Source organism: Anomalospiza imberbis, chromosome 2, assembly GCF_031753505.1.
Source record: "Anomalospiza imberbis isolate Cuckoo-Finch-1a 21T00152 chromosome 2, ASM3175350v1, whole genome shotgun sequence".
NCBI classification, from domain to species: Eukaryota; Metazoa; Chordata; class Aves; order Passeriformes; family Viduidae; genus Anomalospiza; species Anomalospiza imberbis.
Genome location: NC_089682.1, coordinates 9,257,980 through 9,275,937, shown reverse-complemented (window position 1 = coordinate 9,275,937; position 17,958 = coordinate 9,257,980). Strand labels below are relative to the sequence as shown.

General features: G+C 35.6%; 1 protein-coding gene across 5 annotated transcripts in view; it reads right to left on the bottom strand.

Moving 5' to 3' along the window:
• CFAP47 (cilia and flagella associated protein 47) overlaps positions 1–17,958 on the bottom strand; it is a 261,132-nt gene that overhangs the window by 231,605 nt on the left and 11,569 nt on the right. For 4 of the 5 annotated variants that reach the window (XR_010995832.1, XM_068179785.1, XM_068179787.1 and 1 more), the window contains exons 9-21: positions 17,666–17,858; positions 15,417–15,630; positions 14,892–15,044; positions 14,047–14,236; positions 13,846–13,942; positions 12,401–12,617; positions 11,491–11,735; positions 10,433–10,563; positions 9,234–9,356; positions 7,725–7,856; positions 6,457–6,534; positions 5,759–5,903; positions 4,117–4,211 (exon numbers count right to left, since the gene is read on the bottom strand). Coding sequence is in view for 4 of the 5 variants with exons in the window: in XM_068179785.1 (XP_068035886.1) it covers positions 4,117–4,211; positions 5,759–5,903; positions 6,457–6,534; positions 7,725–7,856; positions 9,234–9,356; positions 10,433–10,563; positions 11,491–11,735; positions 12,401–12,617; positions 13,846–13,942; positions 14,047–14,236; positions 14,892–15,044; positions 15,417–15,630; positions 17,666–17,858 (2,013 nt within the window). In the remaining variant the exon portion in view is untranslated. The remainder of the gene's footprint in view (positions 1–4,116; positions 4,212–5,758; positions 5,904–6,456; positions 6,535–7,724; positions 7,857–9,233; positions 9,357–10,432; positions 10,564–11,490; positions 11,736–12,400; positions 12,618–13,845; positions 13,943–14,046; positions 14,237–14,891; positions 15,045–15,416; positions 15,631–17,665; positions 17,859–17,958) is intronic. The other variant, XM_068179786.1, reaches the window with a different exon arrangement.

Genomic DNA, 17,958 nt, shown 5'->3' with positions numbered 1-17,958 from the left:
TAGAAAAAATCAGTTTGATTCAAATTTAAACTTAACTACAAAGTCAAGGGTTTATGTCCAGCAAGTGAATCCAATATACACTCACAGCCTTCCCACAAATTTAAATGAGCTTTTACTTCAGATATACTGAAATCTTTAATTCCCCGTTTTATATCACAGGAAAGCAGCTTCCACAATGAATAATGTAACTGCTGTTCAAAGCCATCATTCAAAGCACTGCAATAAAATTAAATCTTTCCTCTGTATACAGTCAGAGATGATGCAATAACAATACCCTGTAATTCCACAGCTGCAGATTTTCCATAGAATTCACTTTTTACACAACAAATCTGTTCTTTCATTAAAAAATAGGGAAAAAAAAGTCATTTAAAAAGACAAAAACCCCACCAAAACACCTGCCACCTCCCTACCACAAGTTTAAGCAATAAGCTCTGACAGGTGTGACTTGTTCCATTTATCTCAATCGAAGGCACTCGAAGGCTTCATTATTACCCAGCTGTGTATTTTGTCCTTTTTCCAAGATGCTGGAATTTGTTATTGTCCAGCAGGTTTAAAAAAACACCTCATTTTGAATCACTACACTCCTGCACTTTGCTTTGCATGCTTTCCCCAGCAGACCCTGCAGGACCTCTGTGAGCAGGGGATCATCCTGCCTGGAGAAACACAGACACATAGATAGATACAGATAAAGATTATAAAGATATAGAGGAGATCAATACTGCTTTCATTGACAGCTCTGACTTCCACAGCCACTAAATACTAAGGTTAAACTCTGCAGTGAGGTGCAGAGCCCTGTCACCTCTAACACCTTCAAAGACACTGGAATAACAGCAAGGCACAGGCACACTGTGTCTGAGCAACATCTCAGCCTTATCTATAATGCATGGACTCGATTTTCTCACTCAGAATACTGAAGGAACTGCCTCAACATTTTTTAAGGTTTATTTTTTAAGCATGCCAAGACACTTCATCTCTGAGAGCATCTTTTGATGTCCCATGTATTAATACATATTAAATTTTAGTGAGAATTGTAGCAGCTCTTCAAAGTTCCTATATATATACTACATTTGTTGATCTGGAGGGTTTTTTAGCAGAATTCAAGACTGCATTCAAGACTAAATTACTTGCAACCTTACATTAATAATTCAGGTAGCTTTAATAAATTTTTTAAGTACATTAAAATAATTTCATGCTTTTTTTATGTTTTTAGCAGTGCTCCTGAATTATTTTTACTTTTCCTTAGCCCTAGTATCCACTTTGTTAAAGAAAACATCAGTATAGTGGGGGTTTGTTGGTTTATAGGGTAGTGATGTCAGTAATGACTACAACAGCAGGAAGTTCTAGTAAAACCAGAAGGCAGACAGAAAGGCAGACAGAAAGGAATGTGACCTGATGGGATACAGAAGGTTTGTGGCAGATGGGAGGTAAGCTGGGGAAGAGTAGTTATCAAAAAAACAGAGATGAGATCAGAAACAGCTGTTGAAGTACACAGAGGCAGGAAACAGCACTTGCAACTGTGAAACCTGAATTGAGGAAGCTCAACATACAGAGATTAGAGATTTGGGGTTTTTTTCAAAAGTGGAAAATCAAGAAAGAAATCTGGTGATAAAATGGGGACTATAGATGAGGTAGAATAATAAAGAGCTCAGCTCCAAAGGAAAATGTTTTAAGAATCAGTAACTACTGAGAGTTCCTGATCACAGTAAGAGACGCTGGTACCTCAACCACTTTCTTAACAGAACTGTTTTTAATTAGTATTGTACTTTGCAGGAGTTAAATGAAAGAAAAGCTACAGCATCCTGGTGGCTAAATATACTTCCAGATGCTGCCTGTAGTCATGCCACACTGGCTAACTTGATTTAACATTAGTCAGTGCTCAGGGGCCAGCTGTGACAGCGCTGCAGCAGCTCAGAGGGGTTCACCTCTGAGTACCAGTGGGCTGGAAGCTGTCAGGGTCCTTGGGCATCTCCTGCCCAGCAGTGACAGGCAGGAACACGCTGGAAGTAAAAGGGCAGCACTGGTTGCACCCAGCACCAAGGGCAAAGAGAGACAGAAGGACTCCGAGCACACAAGGAGAAGGGAAACTGAAGTAAAAACATGTAATGAAAGCAACACATTAGTTGGCTATGAGGGGCCCCAAGAAAATTTCCTTTTTGAAGTTATAATTTCCTTATTTCTGAAGGAAGTTATTTCTGTTGGCCAAAAATTATTCTTAAGACTTGAAAATCACTTAGACCCAGAGTCTGAAAAACAAAAAATAAAATCTGTACTCAATAAGGTGCAATATTCTGCAGTCATTTTTTGTTTGTTCTGCTTTTTAGGGGTTGTTTGGGTGGGGTTATTTTTGGCAAGAACATTCAGAAAACTGATCCCGTCAAACATAAAAATAGTTTTTCCAAATTTATATTAAAGCAGACTTCCAACTGGCATAACCTTATCTTCACTTAAGCCAATGAAAACCAGTACCAAATGACAGTTGGACATTGCTCATCAATAATGAACAGCAATTCTGAACATCATGTTCAGGATACAAGCTAAATTAAACATAGAGAGCAAGCTATTATTTCAGCTTTCTTCAGAAATATTAATTTTGTTAGTCACTTCAATTTACAGCAGTGTCAGTAGCAAAATTTCTACTTTTATTCTATCCTGCAACTTGACAAGGAAAGGAAATCGTAACAGAGCTCAAATGTCAAAATGGGAAATAGAGTTCTTCTCTTTTCCATTGCTTTCTTTTGGACTTTCTTTCCAAGTGGAATTGCCCCACTTCTTTCTTTAAACATGGCATCCCACATGGGAAAAGTGTGCAGCTGAAGTGTTATCAGCCCTGATTAGAATAACTATTTTACTTGCTTTATTAACATTATTCCTATTGGTATGGTAAGTATCTGCTCTTAATACTTCTTCAGCTTGTGGTCTGCAATGCCATACACACAGATTATTCCAATAGCATTATCTACTCCCGTATTCCCATTACTGACCCTTCTCACCCATAGGAAAATGCCAGCATTTCCCTTTGCTGAGTTTCTCCAGTTTGATTAGAGGTCACTCATGACATTTTGTAGGTACCGTTTTGCAAATAATTACATACTTTCCTGAAACTTAAAAACATATGACAACTATTCATTTTCCCTTAATTCAAGGCCTGCCATATTACAGAAGGAATTTTTCATAAATCTATTGACTCATATTCTGTCAGGAAAAATTATTTCAGGGTAGTGTATGGGCTATAAACTCAATCCAACAGCTTCCATATGTACACAGAAGAAAATCACAATGTTAACCAGACACAGCCTGTAATATACAAATATTATTTGAATTATGCTTTGAACAAAGGAATTCCATTTTATACTCCTGGGAAAGCAGGAGTGGGAGGTGGGTGGTGGTGGAAAAAAGACTCCTGACCCTTTCAAGATGCATAATATTTATTATTCATTTTTAAGGTAAAAGTGCAGAGAATGCAATGGATTTATATGCTAGAAGTGATCTCCAGCTGCTTGTTCTGAAGCTGGTTTATGATATCATACACTTAAGTTTTTGCAGTTCATTGTTCTCCAAATATGTGGAAACCCCAAATCTTCAATTTCCAAAGCATTTTTCTATGGGGTTGGATTTAAAATTCACTTGAGTACTCTCTATTGACAGTTACTGCCAATAAAATGCTAATTTTCAGATGTAAAAGCAGTTTAAAGTCTCATATCTTCAATTTTTTTCCACCCAAATAGCTCAACCTGACAGCAATTTTTCCAGTCTTTATGACATATAAAATCATGTATATTTGCAGTTTCTTGGTCATCTGGGAATTCAGGCAAGAACAGCTGCAAAAAGAAGGTGGCTGCTGGTTTGTTGAATGGTTTCATCAATGTGTGGTATGACATTTCAGTATGAGTTTACATCATTTTTAATCCACTGAGAAAGTGTGTTTTCTTTCTGTATGCAAACACTTAAAAGTTATAAAAAGATTATTTAAGAACTTGTTTTCTTAAGAATTGCATTACTAATTATAAAACTATTGCACAGACTAAAATGTTCATCAATAGTCTCTATTCTCCCACCACAGAAATATCACAGAGCATGATTTTAATTAACTTAATCACCACTGTTCCATAAACCTACCTGTTTTGGTGTCAAGGTCAAGAAGCATTTCAAAGATGCCCCTTCCTCTAAGTAAACTGAATAGAGATAAGGCTTTGAACGAGAACAGTCAATCACTGCCAAACAAAATTCAGAATCAAATTACAGATGTTTCTGCATGAAATATCAACTTTATAATAGCTGCAGTATTTCAAAGTGATTTCCAGTATCAAGTACCTACATATTTGCATGGTAAGCATTTCTCACAAAGTTACAGTGAAATACAGGACCTCTCATAAGGATCCTGAAGGTAATTTTGGGCAGTATTAATCACCAACAATTTTCATGGGAGTTATTCATTTGGGAGAAGACAATATTTCAGACCAAAAAAAACCAAAACAATATTGTCCTTTACCTTTGAATAAAAGTGTGATGCTAAAACAGTTAATTATATAATAAATTAATACCACAGGGATAAAAATAGTTGGCTGAAACTGGTTTGTGGTTTTTTTTCTAATTACTTTTAGGCATAATCTATATTTCCAATAAGGCTTCCTTCATTTTTCAGACCTCCATGTCAATTTTAAGGCACTGGCAGAAGCACAGGTTTCCAGCAAAGGTAATATTCCTCCAAGATCAGTATCCATCATGAAACACCAGGAGTATTCATCCAGTATTCACAATATGAGTACTGAATCTGACTGGATGTCACATGAGTGGTTTCAAGCACAAACTCTGATCCAGAGATCATGTGCAATGAGCCTGATGCTCTGCTGGCTGCTTGCCTGTTGTAAAGAGCCTTACAGCTCTTTTGGAAGTTAAGACTGACTAGGAGCCCTCACCTTCCCTTCCCTTTGAAGTGCACCACATGGTAAGAAAACCTCTCTAATTTTGGAAGATCATTTTTTTGCATCATCCATATATGCATCATTCAACACAAAGATACAACTAAATTTTATAATACTGTCTTGCAAAAGAAAGAGTCTTAATTTCCTGAGTTTGCAGCTTTGCTTATAAGGCCTCTTATCCCTGCAAAATTCTCTTGTGAATAATGATGGTGGAAACATCCAAGGAGATGCCATGAGTGAAGTAGGAAAGCCATGAGCAACAATGTGCAGGATAAGAATCTGCACTAGTTCTACCAAGTAAAAAAGAATTCAGTTCTACTGCTGCCCCAATAACTTCCTGAGCTGAGCATTCATGCAGAACAGATGCCCTGTCATTAACCTGCAGACACCCTGTCCCTTTGGGATAAAGAAAAACCCTTATACTGGTGATGAAATCATCAAAGGGTAAATATTGTCCAAAAAATGGGTATGATTCCATGAATAGGAAAGTAATACAATTGTTTGGCTTTGAGTTGTTTTAATATGTTATTATAACTGGTGAGAGGGTATTCAAAATTTTTATTATACTTTACCAACTTTGGTGAGGAAAAATTGGGGAAAAAAATCTACATGCAACCTGACATTTTGCAAATACTTTTTTTTTTTTTTGTCAAATGTCATCTTATAGGCAAACCAAAATGTCTCCTCTTAATTTATATTAAGCAACAGTTTTAAAATAAATGCTTTAGGTTTTCTTATATCAGAAACTTTGGCCACCAGAAATGGTCTGACAGATTTTCTCTCAGCATTATTCATTCTTTATTTAATGAAAATTCTGCTATAGCAAAAGCAAATACCTGACTTGTTTTCAGCATCCAATTTAAAATCCCTATACTTATTAAAATCAAACTGCACTCTGGTACAAGATTGTCCTTTGTTCTGCAGCAAAAATGGAATTGATTTTGTAGCGCCAAAATGAACACCTTGATATTCAAGTATTCCCTGTAAGTTTAAAGAAGAAAAATGGGTCAAAGCACTGTGAAGTCAAGTTTATAATTGAACATAATGTGAGAAAATATAATTGTGCAAGATTCACAATTTATAACACAATAATAGTGTTGGTTAATCAATAGTCTCACATAACCATTATCTTTAAAATCTTTCCAGGACATAAAATAGAAGAGTTTAGAATTTGATATCAAGCCCAGTTACACCATCAGAAAAGTTTGAATCATTCACTAAACAGATCAGTGAATTACTTTTCCCTTTATTGCATTTTTTGCTATAACCACCTTAAGAAATACTCTCCCTTTAACAAACTCATTCCAGATTGCCAAGTTCAAAAACTAAAGCTGTCAGCTCTCATTTAGTGTAACTGTTATATGTACATTTGGGTTTTAGTATCTTTTCCTAAGTTCATCTCTTTCATCATTTTCTTGGGATGTTAGTTTAGGAAGAAATGAAAAATATGAAGTAGAGAGCAGCCACTTTGACATCTAGATAAAGCAAAATACTTAACCAATTTCACCAATTGCTACAATTTCTTCACACTTACCACATCAATGCCTATTTCAGGGATCTCTGAAAATCCACTGATCCTAAGTGTGAGTTCTGCTGCATTCCTCACTGCTACCTAAGTGAAGGGACAACACTGGGACTGTGAAAAACGTCATTTTAACAAAACTATCTCACCAAATCTGCCATAATTATATGAAAAAGAGTTTAACACAAAAAATCCAACCCAACCCTATCCCACAGATCAGAGCAGAGAGAGACAGTATAAACTGCACTGAAAATATGAAAATAACTCTGCCCTTATAATGTAATGCATTTTTGCTGCAGAAATAGGAAGAGATAAAGTAAATGCCTTCATTTTCTAGAGCATATATATACAGATTTCTGTGACATGTGGCTTCAAATCATGCCTTTGTGGCATACCATATCTGGGACAGATATAGTTAGATACAGTTGTTAATTAAAAATCCAGGGGAAAAAAAAAAACCCAAAGCTATAAGAAAGACCAGTGACAAAAATATGACAGGAAGTTGTGTTAGTAGAATGAGTATTTTTTTCCAACAGGAAAAAATCTGTGTTCAGCAGCTGTGAGGATTGGAAAGTGCATCACAGCACACATTGCTTGACAGAGGTGCTGGTACAAGGTAGACACCATTGTTCTGGGGAATATTAAATCTGTTGTAAAAATGAAAAAAATAAATTAATACTAGATTTAACAAGCATGATTTATGCAGCCTCAGAAGATGGTGAATCCAGGATCAGTCAGAAATGGTAGCAAAATTCAGGTCCTTGATATCATCTTTCCTTCTCAATCTCACTTATCTCAGGAAGCAGGAATGCAGAAAGCAAAATACATTACAGGTTTATTGCATGCCTACTATCAAAGTAAATCTACTGGTAGAGCCATCTCTGAGAAAACCACAAAAAGAAGAAATTAAAAACATTAGAGTATTCCAATCCTGCCTCTCTATAGATTACAGAAACTGCAGGTATGTCTACATTCTCTCGTAAAGAACAATCACCCATTACTTCCAGCAGCTTGTCAGTGGTATAATATGAATCAGCTCAAACTGAGAGGCTGCTTTGATACTTCTGAGCAGGACTGAGACAAAAAAAAAAAAAAAAAAAGAACAAAAAAAAAAAAAAAACCCACAGAATAGGTTACAGCAGTAGTGATCTGCTGCAAGAAAAGCTTATTCTTAACAAGCATTAGGACATTGGAAACAAAATCCAAAAGATGCATGAATGTACACACATAAGCACACAGGATAACACTCGAAAGCCAAAGTTCTTCCCATTTTGAAATACCTCCACTTTTTTATCAAAACTCATGTGTGCCTCTGGAGTGAAAGAGATTTTGAAATTAGCACGGCCTCCCACGGGTATCACTCCTTCAGTGGGTGTGATTTTCATTCCAGGCAGTGGGTTGGAGTCAAAAACCTTCACAAACACAAACAAGAAACATACTGAAAAAGGTGTTTGCATTCATTTGTTTTGGCTGTTGCTGTTTTATTTATACCAATGTATCTATCATAAAGTTTAGTATTCTTACAAGGAGAACCTTCATAGCATATAATGCTAACTTGGATGTAGAAGTTTAGGGGAAAATGCAAGTAAATAAAATAAAGTAACAGATTTCTAAACATAACTGTCAGTTTCTACTATGAAATAATTCTTGCTACCAATTGGAAACTTGGAGTTCTGAGTTTTGGGTTGTTTTCACTAAGTTATTAAAATTAAGACTTGCTACACAGCAAGTCTTCAAAATATTCTAAAAAACATTTTTTCAGTGACAAATAGATTCATTACTTCTTTTTTGACATTCACAGTAAGATGGGACAGAGAATCCCAGTTCTGTATAGCTCAGTAATAATATTAGAAGGTAATACTCCATTTGCCCACGGTTAGCAAAGACAAAAAGGAATCTGTTCTCTTCTAATGCACTCCTAACAGATAGTTTTTTAAAGGATAGCTACACAAGTGACAGTGACCAAGACCAACCAGCTGTGTCTTGGCTTAAGAGTAATTCTGGAGGCTAAAAAGGCTGGGTATGTTTGTTTGTGTTACTAACTATGCTGATTTTATTCTTTCAGGCCCAGCCTCCAACACTATGGTACTACTTGGTATTCAATGCTCAGGTGATAAAAGAGAAATCTGGTACAAATCAAAGTAGATTAATCATGTTTCTCAGTACTGTAATAATGCAGTAACAAAAACTGAGTATTTTATTGAAAATTATCTTCCTTCACTAAATAAAGCAATCATCCTGTGATCAGCAAAACTAGTGAGGTTAGCTTTCCCATTAATTTGTGTATTATGTCTTTACCCACTCTGGCATCCATCTCATCCCTTCCTCAATTCATTGCAGAGCCCTCTTGTCCCTGGTTGTTGGTTTAGCAAAGTCACCCCATGTGCTGTGACTGCTCTGGGTCCCTGCATGCACTGCCTGGGCAGCAAGGCTATGACGACCAGCCAGTTTGCTCTGTCTCTCAATGCAGGAAAACATCCATTAAATGCTTTTCCATAGGGTACCCCAGTATGGGGGTCTACCCTCACCCCTGGCTCTCAGGAAGCTGCCAGAATCATTTAGGCCACCACCACTTTGCTTTTGTCCAATCTACCCATCAGTGCAAATTTGACAGAGGGACAGAATTCCTATTTACATCAATTTTGTTTCTCCAGAAAACATCACAAAAACCTTAATAGGTTCATATTTAATGACTGAAAACACAAAACCACAATGTGATCTGGTAAAATTAACTCCCTTCTGCTCCCCAACCCAAGGAATTAAGTGTGTTAGAAATACTTTTCTCTTACTTGGAAGTATGCATGGTTGCATCCTGTGTTTAGAATAGTGGCTGTCTTACAAGTAGTGAAACCAACTGGACTGTGAGCAAAGGATATACTTTGAGTCTCAAACTGAACTCTAGTAGAACCAATCTATTAAAAAAAAGAGACAGATAAAACAAGCAAACCATATAACATATTCCTAAGTACAAATAAATAATTCAGCCTAATTTTTTATCACATTATGAGCTAATAGAGTTGTGCAAATACATAAATTGGAAGTATTCAAATAGGAAAACAGCTTAAGTGTGAGAAAAGATTTACTCAATGTACTGAACTTATCTAGATTCAAACTGAACAGACTCAACCCTACAGATATTTCCAGACTAATTTCAAGACCAATAAAAATATTTTAATTAAATTTAATTTAACAGCACAAACTCCATTAACTCCAAATGTGTGATCAGGACAAGATATTTCAGAGATTATTAATAGTAGTAGAAATGCAAATATTCTAATTTACGCACATCCTGGTTTACACTTGGCAAAATTCCAAGACCTCAAAAGAAGAGGAAGAAAAAGAGCTACTGGGAAAAAAAAAACCCTAAAACAAAAACAGGCTCATCAAAAGAAAGGGAAAAGTTTTCTTGGCTCCCAGTAAAATTTCTAGAACATGTAGTGAGTAGAATATAATGAAAAAGAAAAAAACCTCTCTTCTTCATACTCCCTGGTATGCAATGTAAGACAACAAAAAATTAACCAAAGCTGAATGTCACTGTTTAGAAGACTACGCAGAACATTGCTTCTCAAATACCATGTTCAAATAACAACACAAAATTAGGAGTCTGTTATTACCTTGAAACTCTGAAAGATACCTTCCCATGCATACGTAGATATTTATTCCTTTAATAAATAATAGATATATAAAAAGCTGTTGTATCACCTCTCAACATTTGCTGCACAATAACTAGCCCATAATATATAAGGACCACTAAGCTGTGATGCCAAAGGAAGAATATCATCAAAAGCAAGGAAAAGGTAAATTGTCTTTGCCTTGCCTTCTCCATCATGTCTTCGGAGTATACTCTTTATAAAGACGTAAAGTAAAAGCAATAGGAAATTAAAATATTCTAATAAAAAACAGATTATAACAGAAATATGTTAAGGTATTACTTGTTTAAAGAAATCCACACATTTTTCTTCTCTAATGCTGTCACATGAATTGTTACCTTTGCAAAACATTTCAAGTGAATTGAATTTCCTTTGTGCACACTCAAGGTGAATTGTCCTGTTTCTGGAGTGTTGAACCCTGGATGCCAAACAACTTCACACTCCACATCACTATAGGGCTCCACAAACCCTAAATATATGTACATAATTTAGATGTTATAGCATACACATGGACAACTGTCAAATTGCATTTTGTAATTAGAAATAAGATAGGCACATAAAAGTGAAATGAACTAATACTGAATGCAAGCCTATATTACCCAGATGTGGAACAGTCTGATGAATTAAGTAAAATTAGGTCTTGGATTCTCATGAGCATTGCTTAATCTATTTATTAGTATCCTGCAGGAAAACACGCTCTAAGTCTACTGGTATTTTAGCCATGAATTACTCTAATAGTCAACAAAGAAAAATAAAATAAGATACTATCTTTCCTGCAGAATAGCAACTTGGGGAAAGATCATATACACTTTTTCACTCACAACTGAGTCTGAATTTGTATTAGCAGAAATATCTTTTCTCAAGAATCAGATCACACCATATCCAATACAGTTAGAAGTTTGTTCTTTAATAATGGAGCTCCAACATATCCCTGCAGAATATTATTTTTCAAAGAGAAGAAGGTAAAAGCTATACAACCATCTAACAAATACTGATCCAAGTTGCAAATGAAGACTAATCCCAGATTGAATTCCATTGATGTTACTCAACCCTGATCAACATTTTAGCCAGCTTCATTCATTGCTTTTGGAAAATGTCCTATTTCAATGAGCTGTATGATGTTGCCGCCACACTCTCAAAATGTCAGCAATCTGTGCTGAGAAAAATGTTTACACAAGCACTGCTGGCTGGGAAGCAGGGAGCTGGACTGAGTGTGCATTCAGGGCAGGGCTTAAACAGAGAATGCTGCTGTGGTGCTAAGCTGTGACCTGATACTGCTTTTGGGACACACTTATATTGACAGAAATCTAAAAATATAGTTTATAGCATCAGCTAAAAGTTAGTCTTACTTAATAGTGTTGATATATAAGACACACACTGTATTTGCATAGCATACCTCTGGTTGGCTTTATAGTAAATGCAGATTTTCTATCTCCAGTTACAGGTCTCCAAGTAAAGCCAGCAGGGTGGTTTCTGGGATTGCATACCCTGACAGTTCTTCTAAACTCTGTCCCTGCTAGGCAGCCAGGAATAGGACTCAAAATCAGTTCCCTTGTGGACAGGTGAAGTTCAATAGGCATTGCATGTGCAACCACCAGCACATGTCCAATGTGTTGGTTGTTTATTTTGTAACTGAAAGAGCTGTAACACAAAAAGTTCTCTCGATATTTTTATGCATTTGTTCTGTTACAGTCAGATTAAAATTTACCTGAAATATAACCACTAGTAAGAAAATATTTAACAATTCAGTGTGAACACAAGATGACAAGAGAAAAGTTTACAATTGTTTTGCATACTGCTTAAATCATGTCAGAAGTGAAGATCATCCTAAAGGATGATCAGCCTCACACAGTCATTTTGACATTAGAAAACACAGAGTTCATACCAGCAGGCTAGAGAACAGGTTTTTTATACATTTTCCCATGATCAGCATCAAAAGACCTGAACATGGATGCAAGTGATAGAATTCTAGGCTGGAAAGAGAACAGTATTTTCCATAAAAGCTTCTCTTAGCAAATACACCATAATAGCAAGCTTTTTTCCCCAAGTCACCTCTAGCTATATAAGGCTTTTCACAGGACAGATTTTTGTTTGTGGTGTAAAATCAAAAACAAGGAACAGTATTGTACTAGGAAAATTTTGCAACATAAAACTGCACTGATTATTGCAACATCACCGTAGATAAGTGTACACCATTAAGAATTATCATGACTACACTTGAAAATCAGCCAGGTGATTTTTTTTTTTTTATTAATTTACTACTGCCAAGAAAATGTGTAAATCAAGACAAATATAAAAAGCGTTACCTTTTAAACATTCCAATAGTGGTTGTCTCAAACACAACTGGAATATGAGTTTTTGTAAGAGGAGGCACCACCTGAGACAATGGAGATGTCTCCAGCAATGCTGCAACTTCAATCTCAATTTGTATCCAAATATGAACTGACAAGTTATTGATGATGTGCAGTTCTTTGGTTGTTGTAGAATGCACACAAACATCACCAAAATCTATAGTAGAAGGACCTGAATTATATAAGAAATAAGATCCTGTCACTAAAAGGTAAAAGCTAATGCAAGGAAATATAACTACTCAAATACTATGACCAAATGCTATAGTTCTTCAAATTACAAACTTAGTCAGCTACAAAAATCCTGTAGTGGAACAAATTATCACTAAAATGTGGAAGTAAATATAATCCATTTTCTGTGAGTGTTTTCAGCAGTACAAGTCAAAAGCCAGCAAGATTTATTTTTTAATTGTGCTTGTTTTAGTCAATTGGTAAAATAGGAAATCAGTGTGCTCTCTACTAAGAGGACTATTAATAACCATAAATATTTCTTTTTGTTAAGCAGATATTTAAAAGGAAAAATTGCCACCAATTCATTGAAAGTTTATATATACAACCTGTTGGTTTCCTCCCTGATGTGCAACCATTTGGTTTGATAATTCACATCATGTGATAATCACAGAATTATTTCAATACCTAGTTTAATGATATCACCATTTTTTAGGTTGGTTTATTAACTTGAGTGCTCATGGCACCAATCAAACCTCTTACAAAACTCTCAGTACTTTTTATATTATGATGTTTATCTTGTTCTTCTTTCCCCAAGTATATCAGTTTACACAGCTACACTATTCAAGTTCTGGCTTGACTCAAAATTTTAAAAAGCCCAGGAAGTACTGAAAATTCTCTTTTTGCTGCACAAATAAATTTACTGAAAATCTGACTTTAAAATAGACCTCTAGCACTAACAAGTGTTGTTATAAGTCACTAAGAAGTTTTAGAAGGTGTCACTCCCCATCACAGAACATTATCCTGAAATTATTTTGATGGAGGATCCTGAAGTTTCAGTTTTTGAGGGCATCAAACTTCACTGTTAATTCCCAGAAATATTCTGAGTACTTCCATGAATATTGCTGATATTAATGCTGGTCCAGGTGCTACCCACTAACAAGGCCTAAGGGGATGAGCAACTTTCACACTATGCTGTGGTGATTTCTCTGTAAGAGGTTGTGATATGAGCACTCTTCAAAGGAAACACTTTTTACATGTTCATACCTGAACATATCTCAGTATTTGCTGAGAATTACAAAGCTTTAGTGAAATACTACTGTAGGTCTCAAGATGCCTACCAAATTAAACTGTTTTCTTTTTAGGGTAAACAGCTATAATCATAAAATGTGTTACTATACATAAGTGCTTTTATAACAGATATATACAATTAGCAACCAAATAAAAAATCTTACCAATAAATACTTGATGAAGCTGTTTGTGTGTCAAAGTTAGACTACAATCTTCCTTCTCCTGGGCAGAAGATGGCATAGGACTAAGCCAGCTCCAAACCTGTGATAAGCACAAGACACTTCCTCAGAGCAGGATCAAAATTCCTATAATGTTTTATATGGTAAATACATTATGCTCATATATTACTCAGGCATTTAGCTTACTCCTCTGTTTGTAGATTTGGAAACAATTGCTGCCAATTTTCGACTAGTTAACAAGCCATTGTCATCTAAAGGAAGCATTTTGGGCTGTGGCTTCTCCGTGGGAAACTCTGGGATTGAGATGTTTGGCGACTTAAGGCCTTCAGCTGGTTTAATGCCTATGCTCACAGGATTGTTACAAATACAAAACTGCCTACAGGAAAGGAAAAAAAAAGAATGTGGAAATCTAAAATTTTGAGCATTCCATGAGCTACACATTATATTATTCAATATTTTTAAACAAAACAATTAATATTTTAAGTAGGAGTATTTCATTATTTAAAAAACCCTCAAGCACAGAAATTACCTTAAAAATACCTTTATTGTTTTGGTTTTTACTGTAAGATAAGTCTAGAGGACCAGTCAGATTAAAGGATTGCATCTGCTTCAGTGCAGAAAATATACAATAAGTTACATACTGAATCTGTAACTTGGGGTGAGCTAGCAATCCTAGATGGAAATACATACTTACTATATAAAGAGAATCCAAAATAATCAATGTTATTTTTTTCCTATTAACCATAAACAAGTATTCTTAAAACTTGACATTTTAATTTAAGCTCACTTTAAGATTAATTTCAAGTGCCCTGAATCTATCCCTACATTTCACCCTGCATTTTTTATGTGTCTAAATACTTGAAACAAACAGGTTTTGAATGCATTATAAGTGAAAGTCCCAAGATCATAAGCATATTGGCATGGGAGAAATTTAGGTATATGATCAGTGCCATTAAGTTAATTCTGCACGTATGTTCACATATTTTGTGTATGAACTCAAGTATCTATTTACCCTTTAAACAAAGTCTTACCTAGCAGCCTTTTTTCCTAAACGACGCTGTCTTAAACGAGAAATGAAGTGTACATAGTGTTTCTTATTTTCTTCTCTTAAGAGTCGTTCAGAGTCAGTATAAGCAAATTCTGGGTCTATGTAATTATATCTCTCAGTCTTTGTGAAAATAGTCCTAAATATTTAAAGAAAATTGTAGTTTCATTACACATGTATAATGATACTGAGTCTTGTTAGAATGAAAACATAATTGATTTTGATACATATATATTTCATTCCATTCTTTTTATCCCAGCTGATTATTAATACTTGACTTTGGAAAGGCAACCATAAAAATGAAATATTGCGAGTGTAATAGCTACATGTGTAGTTTCACATACAAAAACTCAATAAATTTATGTGCAAGAGACTCAAGAATGTGATGAATTTTAAAGTATTTTCAGCCTGAAAGAAACCCAGTGAACTGGCATATAAGTAACCAATCTTGATCTACAATATGATATACATAAATGTGTGGATTTAAATATTAGAGTCACATAATTTTTACCTGTACTTTTTATTCCATTCACTAGGCCTAAGGCTGGCTGCACGATCATTGGGAAAGGCTATAAGTGTGTCATCCTCACAACTCCTGTTTTTCCGATGAGTATGAATTTGTGTTTGGGTTGATTTTAGGATTGCCACAGGTGCTGTATCACTGAGCTGTCGTGTGCCACGAACTACAAACTGTCCAGTTGCATTGGAAATCAAGGGTGTTAGACCTTAAAATTAAAAAAAAAAAAAAACCACAAACTTAAACTAATATTTTCTAAACAAAATTCAAAGTATTAGAAAATATATCTAATTTACAGTGGTCTACCCAGCAGCACAACAGTCAGTCACCCATCCCACTGTACTTTCCTCAGACAAGAGGGAAGAAGCCATTCACATCATGCCAAGAGCCAAATGCTTCCCTTGGCCTGGATCACAGAAAAAAACACCAGAGCTCAAACCAACTGTGTCCAGCTGTGATGCTATGTCTTGCACAGACACATCATCAGACACTTGGAGCTGCCTGTCACAACACCAATCACAGTGTCCCAAAGCCTGTCTTAAGGGCTGCAAACAGAGGCATGAATTTTGACAAAACCTCCCAAGCTAGAACTGCTAAAACGACAGCTCAGTTCTTTTTTCACTCTAGTTTTAGAAAAGCACATATACATGTACATTAAAGAGAAAACTATGGCAGAAATAAAGTCAAACTTCAACTGCCCTTTCCTCCCTCACCTGCAAAAAAAACTGATCATTAAACAGAACTTTTACCTGCTTTAGCCTTACTTGAATCCACCACCAAAAAAAAAAAAAAAAAAAAAAAAAAAATCAGAAAGTACTTTCCATCTTCTAAGTCATAAGAATGATTACAACTTTCACTGACCAGAAAGGCACAGTTTGCAAGAAGCTTCATTCCAGTCTCTCCCCTAGCTTCACCTGAATACAGAGACACAACTACACATACTCATCCACAGACACTGGGAGAAGGTAACAGGAAGATATAGAACCATCTAGAAAAGGATCTAAAAAAAACAAAATAATTTTTCCTCCATACTTCAATGAAGCTTACAAGCAAAATGCAGATATCCCTCATGAAGTTTTTATAAACCTGTCAATGGGACCAGAACTGGGACATGAATAGAGTAAATGGTAGACAAGAGCAAGTAGGAAAGCCGAAAAAACTTGAAAAATACATTAAATCTTTGATCCAAAAAACTCACTTCTTCTAATTGGGTTTCTGAAGCAGGAAAACTAAAGGAGCTCTGGATTTCAAAAATAAAAGAAAGAAATTGCCAAGCTTCAGTTTCTCATCAATCTATGGTTGATAGCCATAGACTGGAAATACTTTCCTGAAAGTAGCAGGAATGCCCACTGGTTTATCAAACATTCCAGTACTTGTAGGCAGAACAGTATCTTACCATGACTTTCCAGTAACTTTCATTTTTTTCTCCCCCACAATGGAAAAAATGGGTATTGCCTTCCTGTTTCTCATTAGGGAGTACATCTCAAACTGACAGCAGCTAAAGAGAATTCAAGTTCCACTCCTGCTCTACACACAGCCACCAAATGCACCAGTGCACAGATTAGGAGATTGCACTGGTGCTGCAGAGGCTGCAGCACATTTGATGTTAGAAAAAAATCATGTTTGCCATGACAGGTTTATAATCCAGTGACTGAATCAATCTACTGAATCAATCTACTGCAAAGTGGTTGTTCATGGAAAACATTTGGAACACAAAGAACCTACAGAATAATTATTGGATATCCTGAAAGACTCTTTATGCTGGCACATGAGGCTTCGCGGGATGGGAAGAGTCAGTGGACACGGGAGCTGTAGCAGGCTGTATGAACTGGCAAATTCATCTGGCACTAGTAACTTTGAATCAATGAAGAATTTTCTGTTCTCTTTCCTAGTTCTTCCTGTGCTTTACATATCTCTCAATTTACTCCTGAAACATCTTAGCACTGTGCAGCGGCATCGCTTGCAAAAACTGAACCTTATAAATGTCAGATAACCATATGATGAAAACTTATGCTTTAATAGTTCAATTATTGATAAAATTATGGGAGGGTGTACCATTATTTTAGCCTTTGTTTTGCAGTCTTTTGGGATATATGTCATTCAACTGAACATTCCCTCCAGTCCCAAAGAGATATTACTTTTCACAAGCAAACGAAAAATAGTAAAAAAATTCACTTTTAAAATGCTAAAAATGTGCTTTTAGAACATTTTATCACTTGTCACTTACGTTTTTAGCATCTTACCAGGATTAATTGAGAATACAATGCTTGTTTGTTTAGATTTGCACACGCCAAGTAAGGTCAAATATATTTGATGAAAGGGTTTTGTCTTCAAAACAGATATATTATTTTTATCTACTCCTGTACCAATGATATCAATAATTTGCTTCATCTCAAATGTTCCTATTTGACGTGGAGAAAATGAAATCATCACTTCCTGGAAAAGAAAACTCATTATAAGACATATGAGACAATAAAGAGTCAAGTTTTGTGTAATTCTCCATATGACTGAGTTCCTGAGCCACTTCTCTCCACAC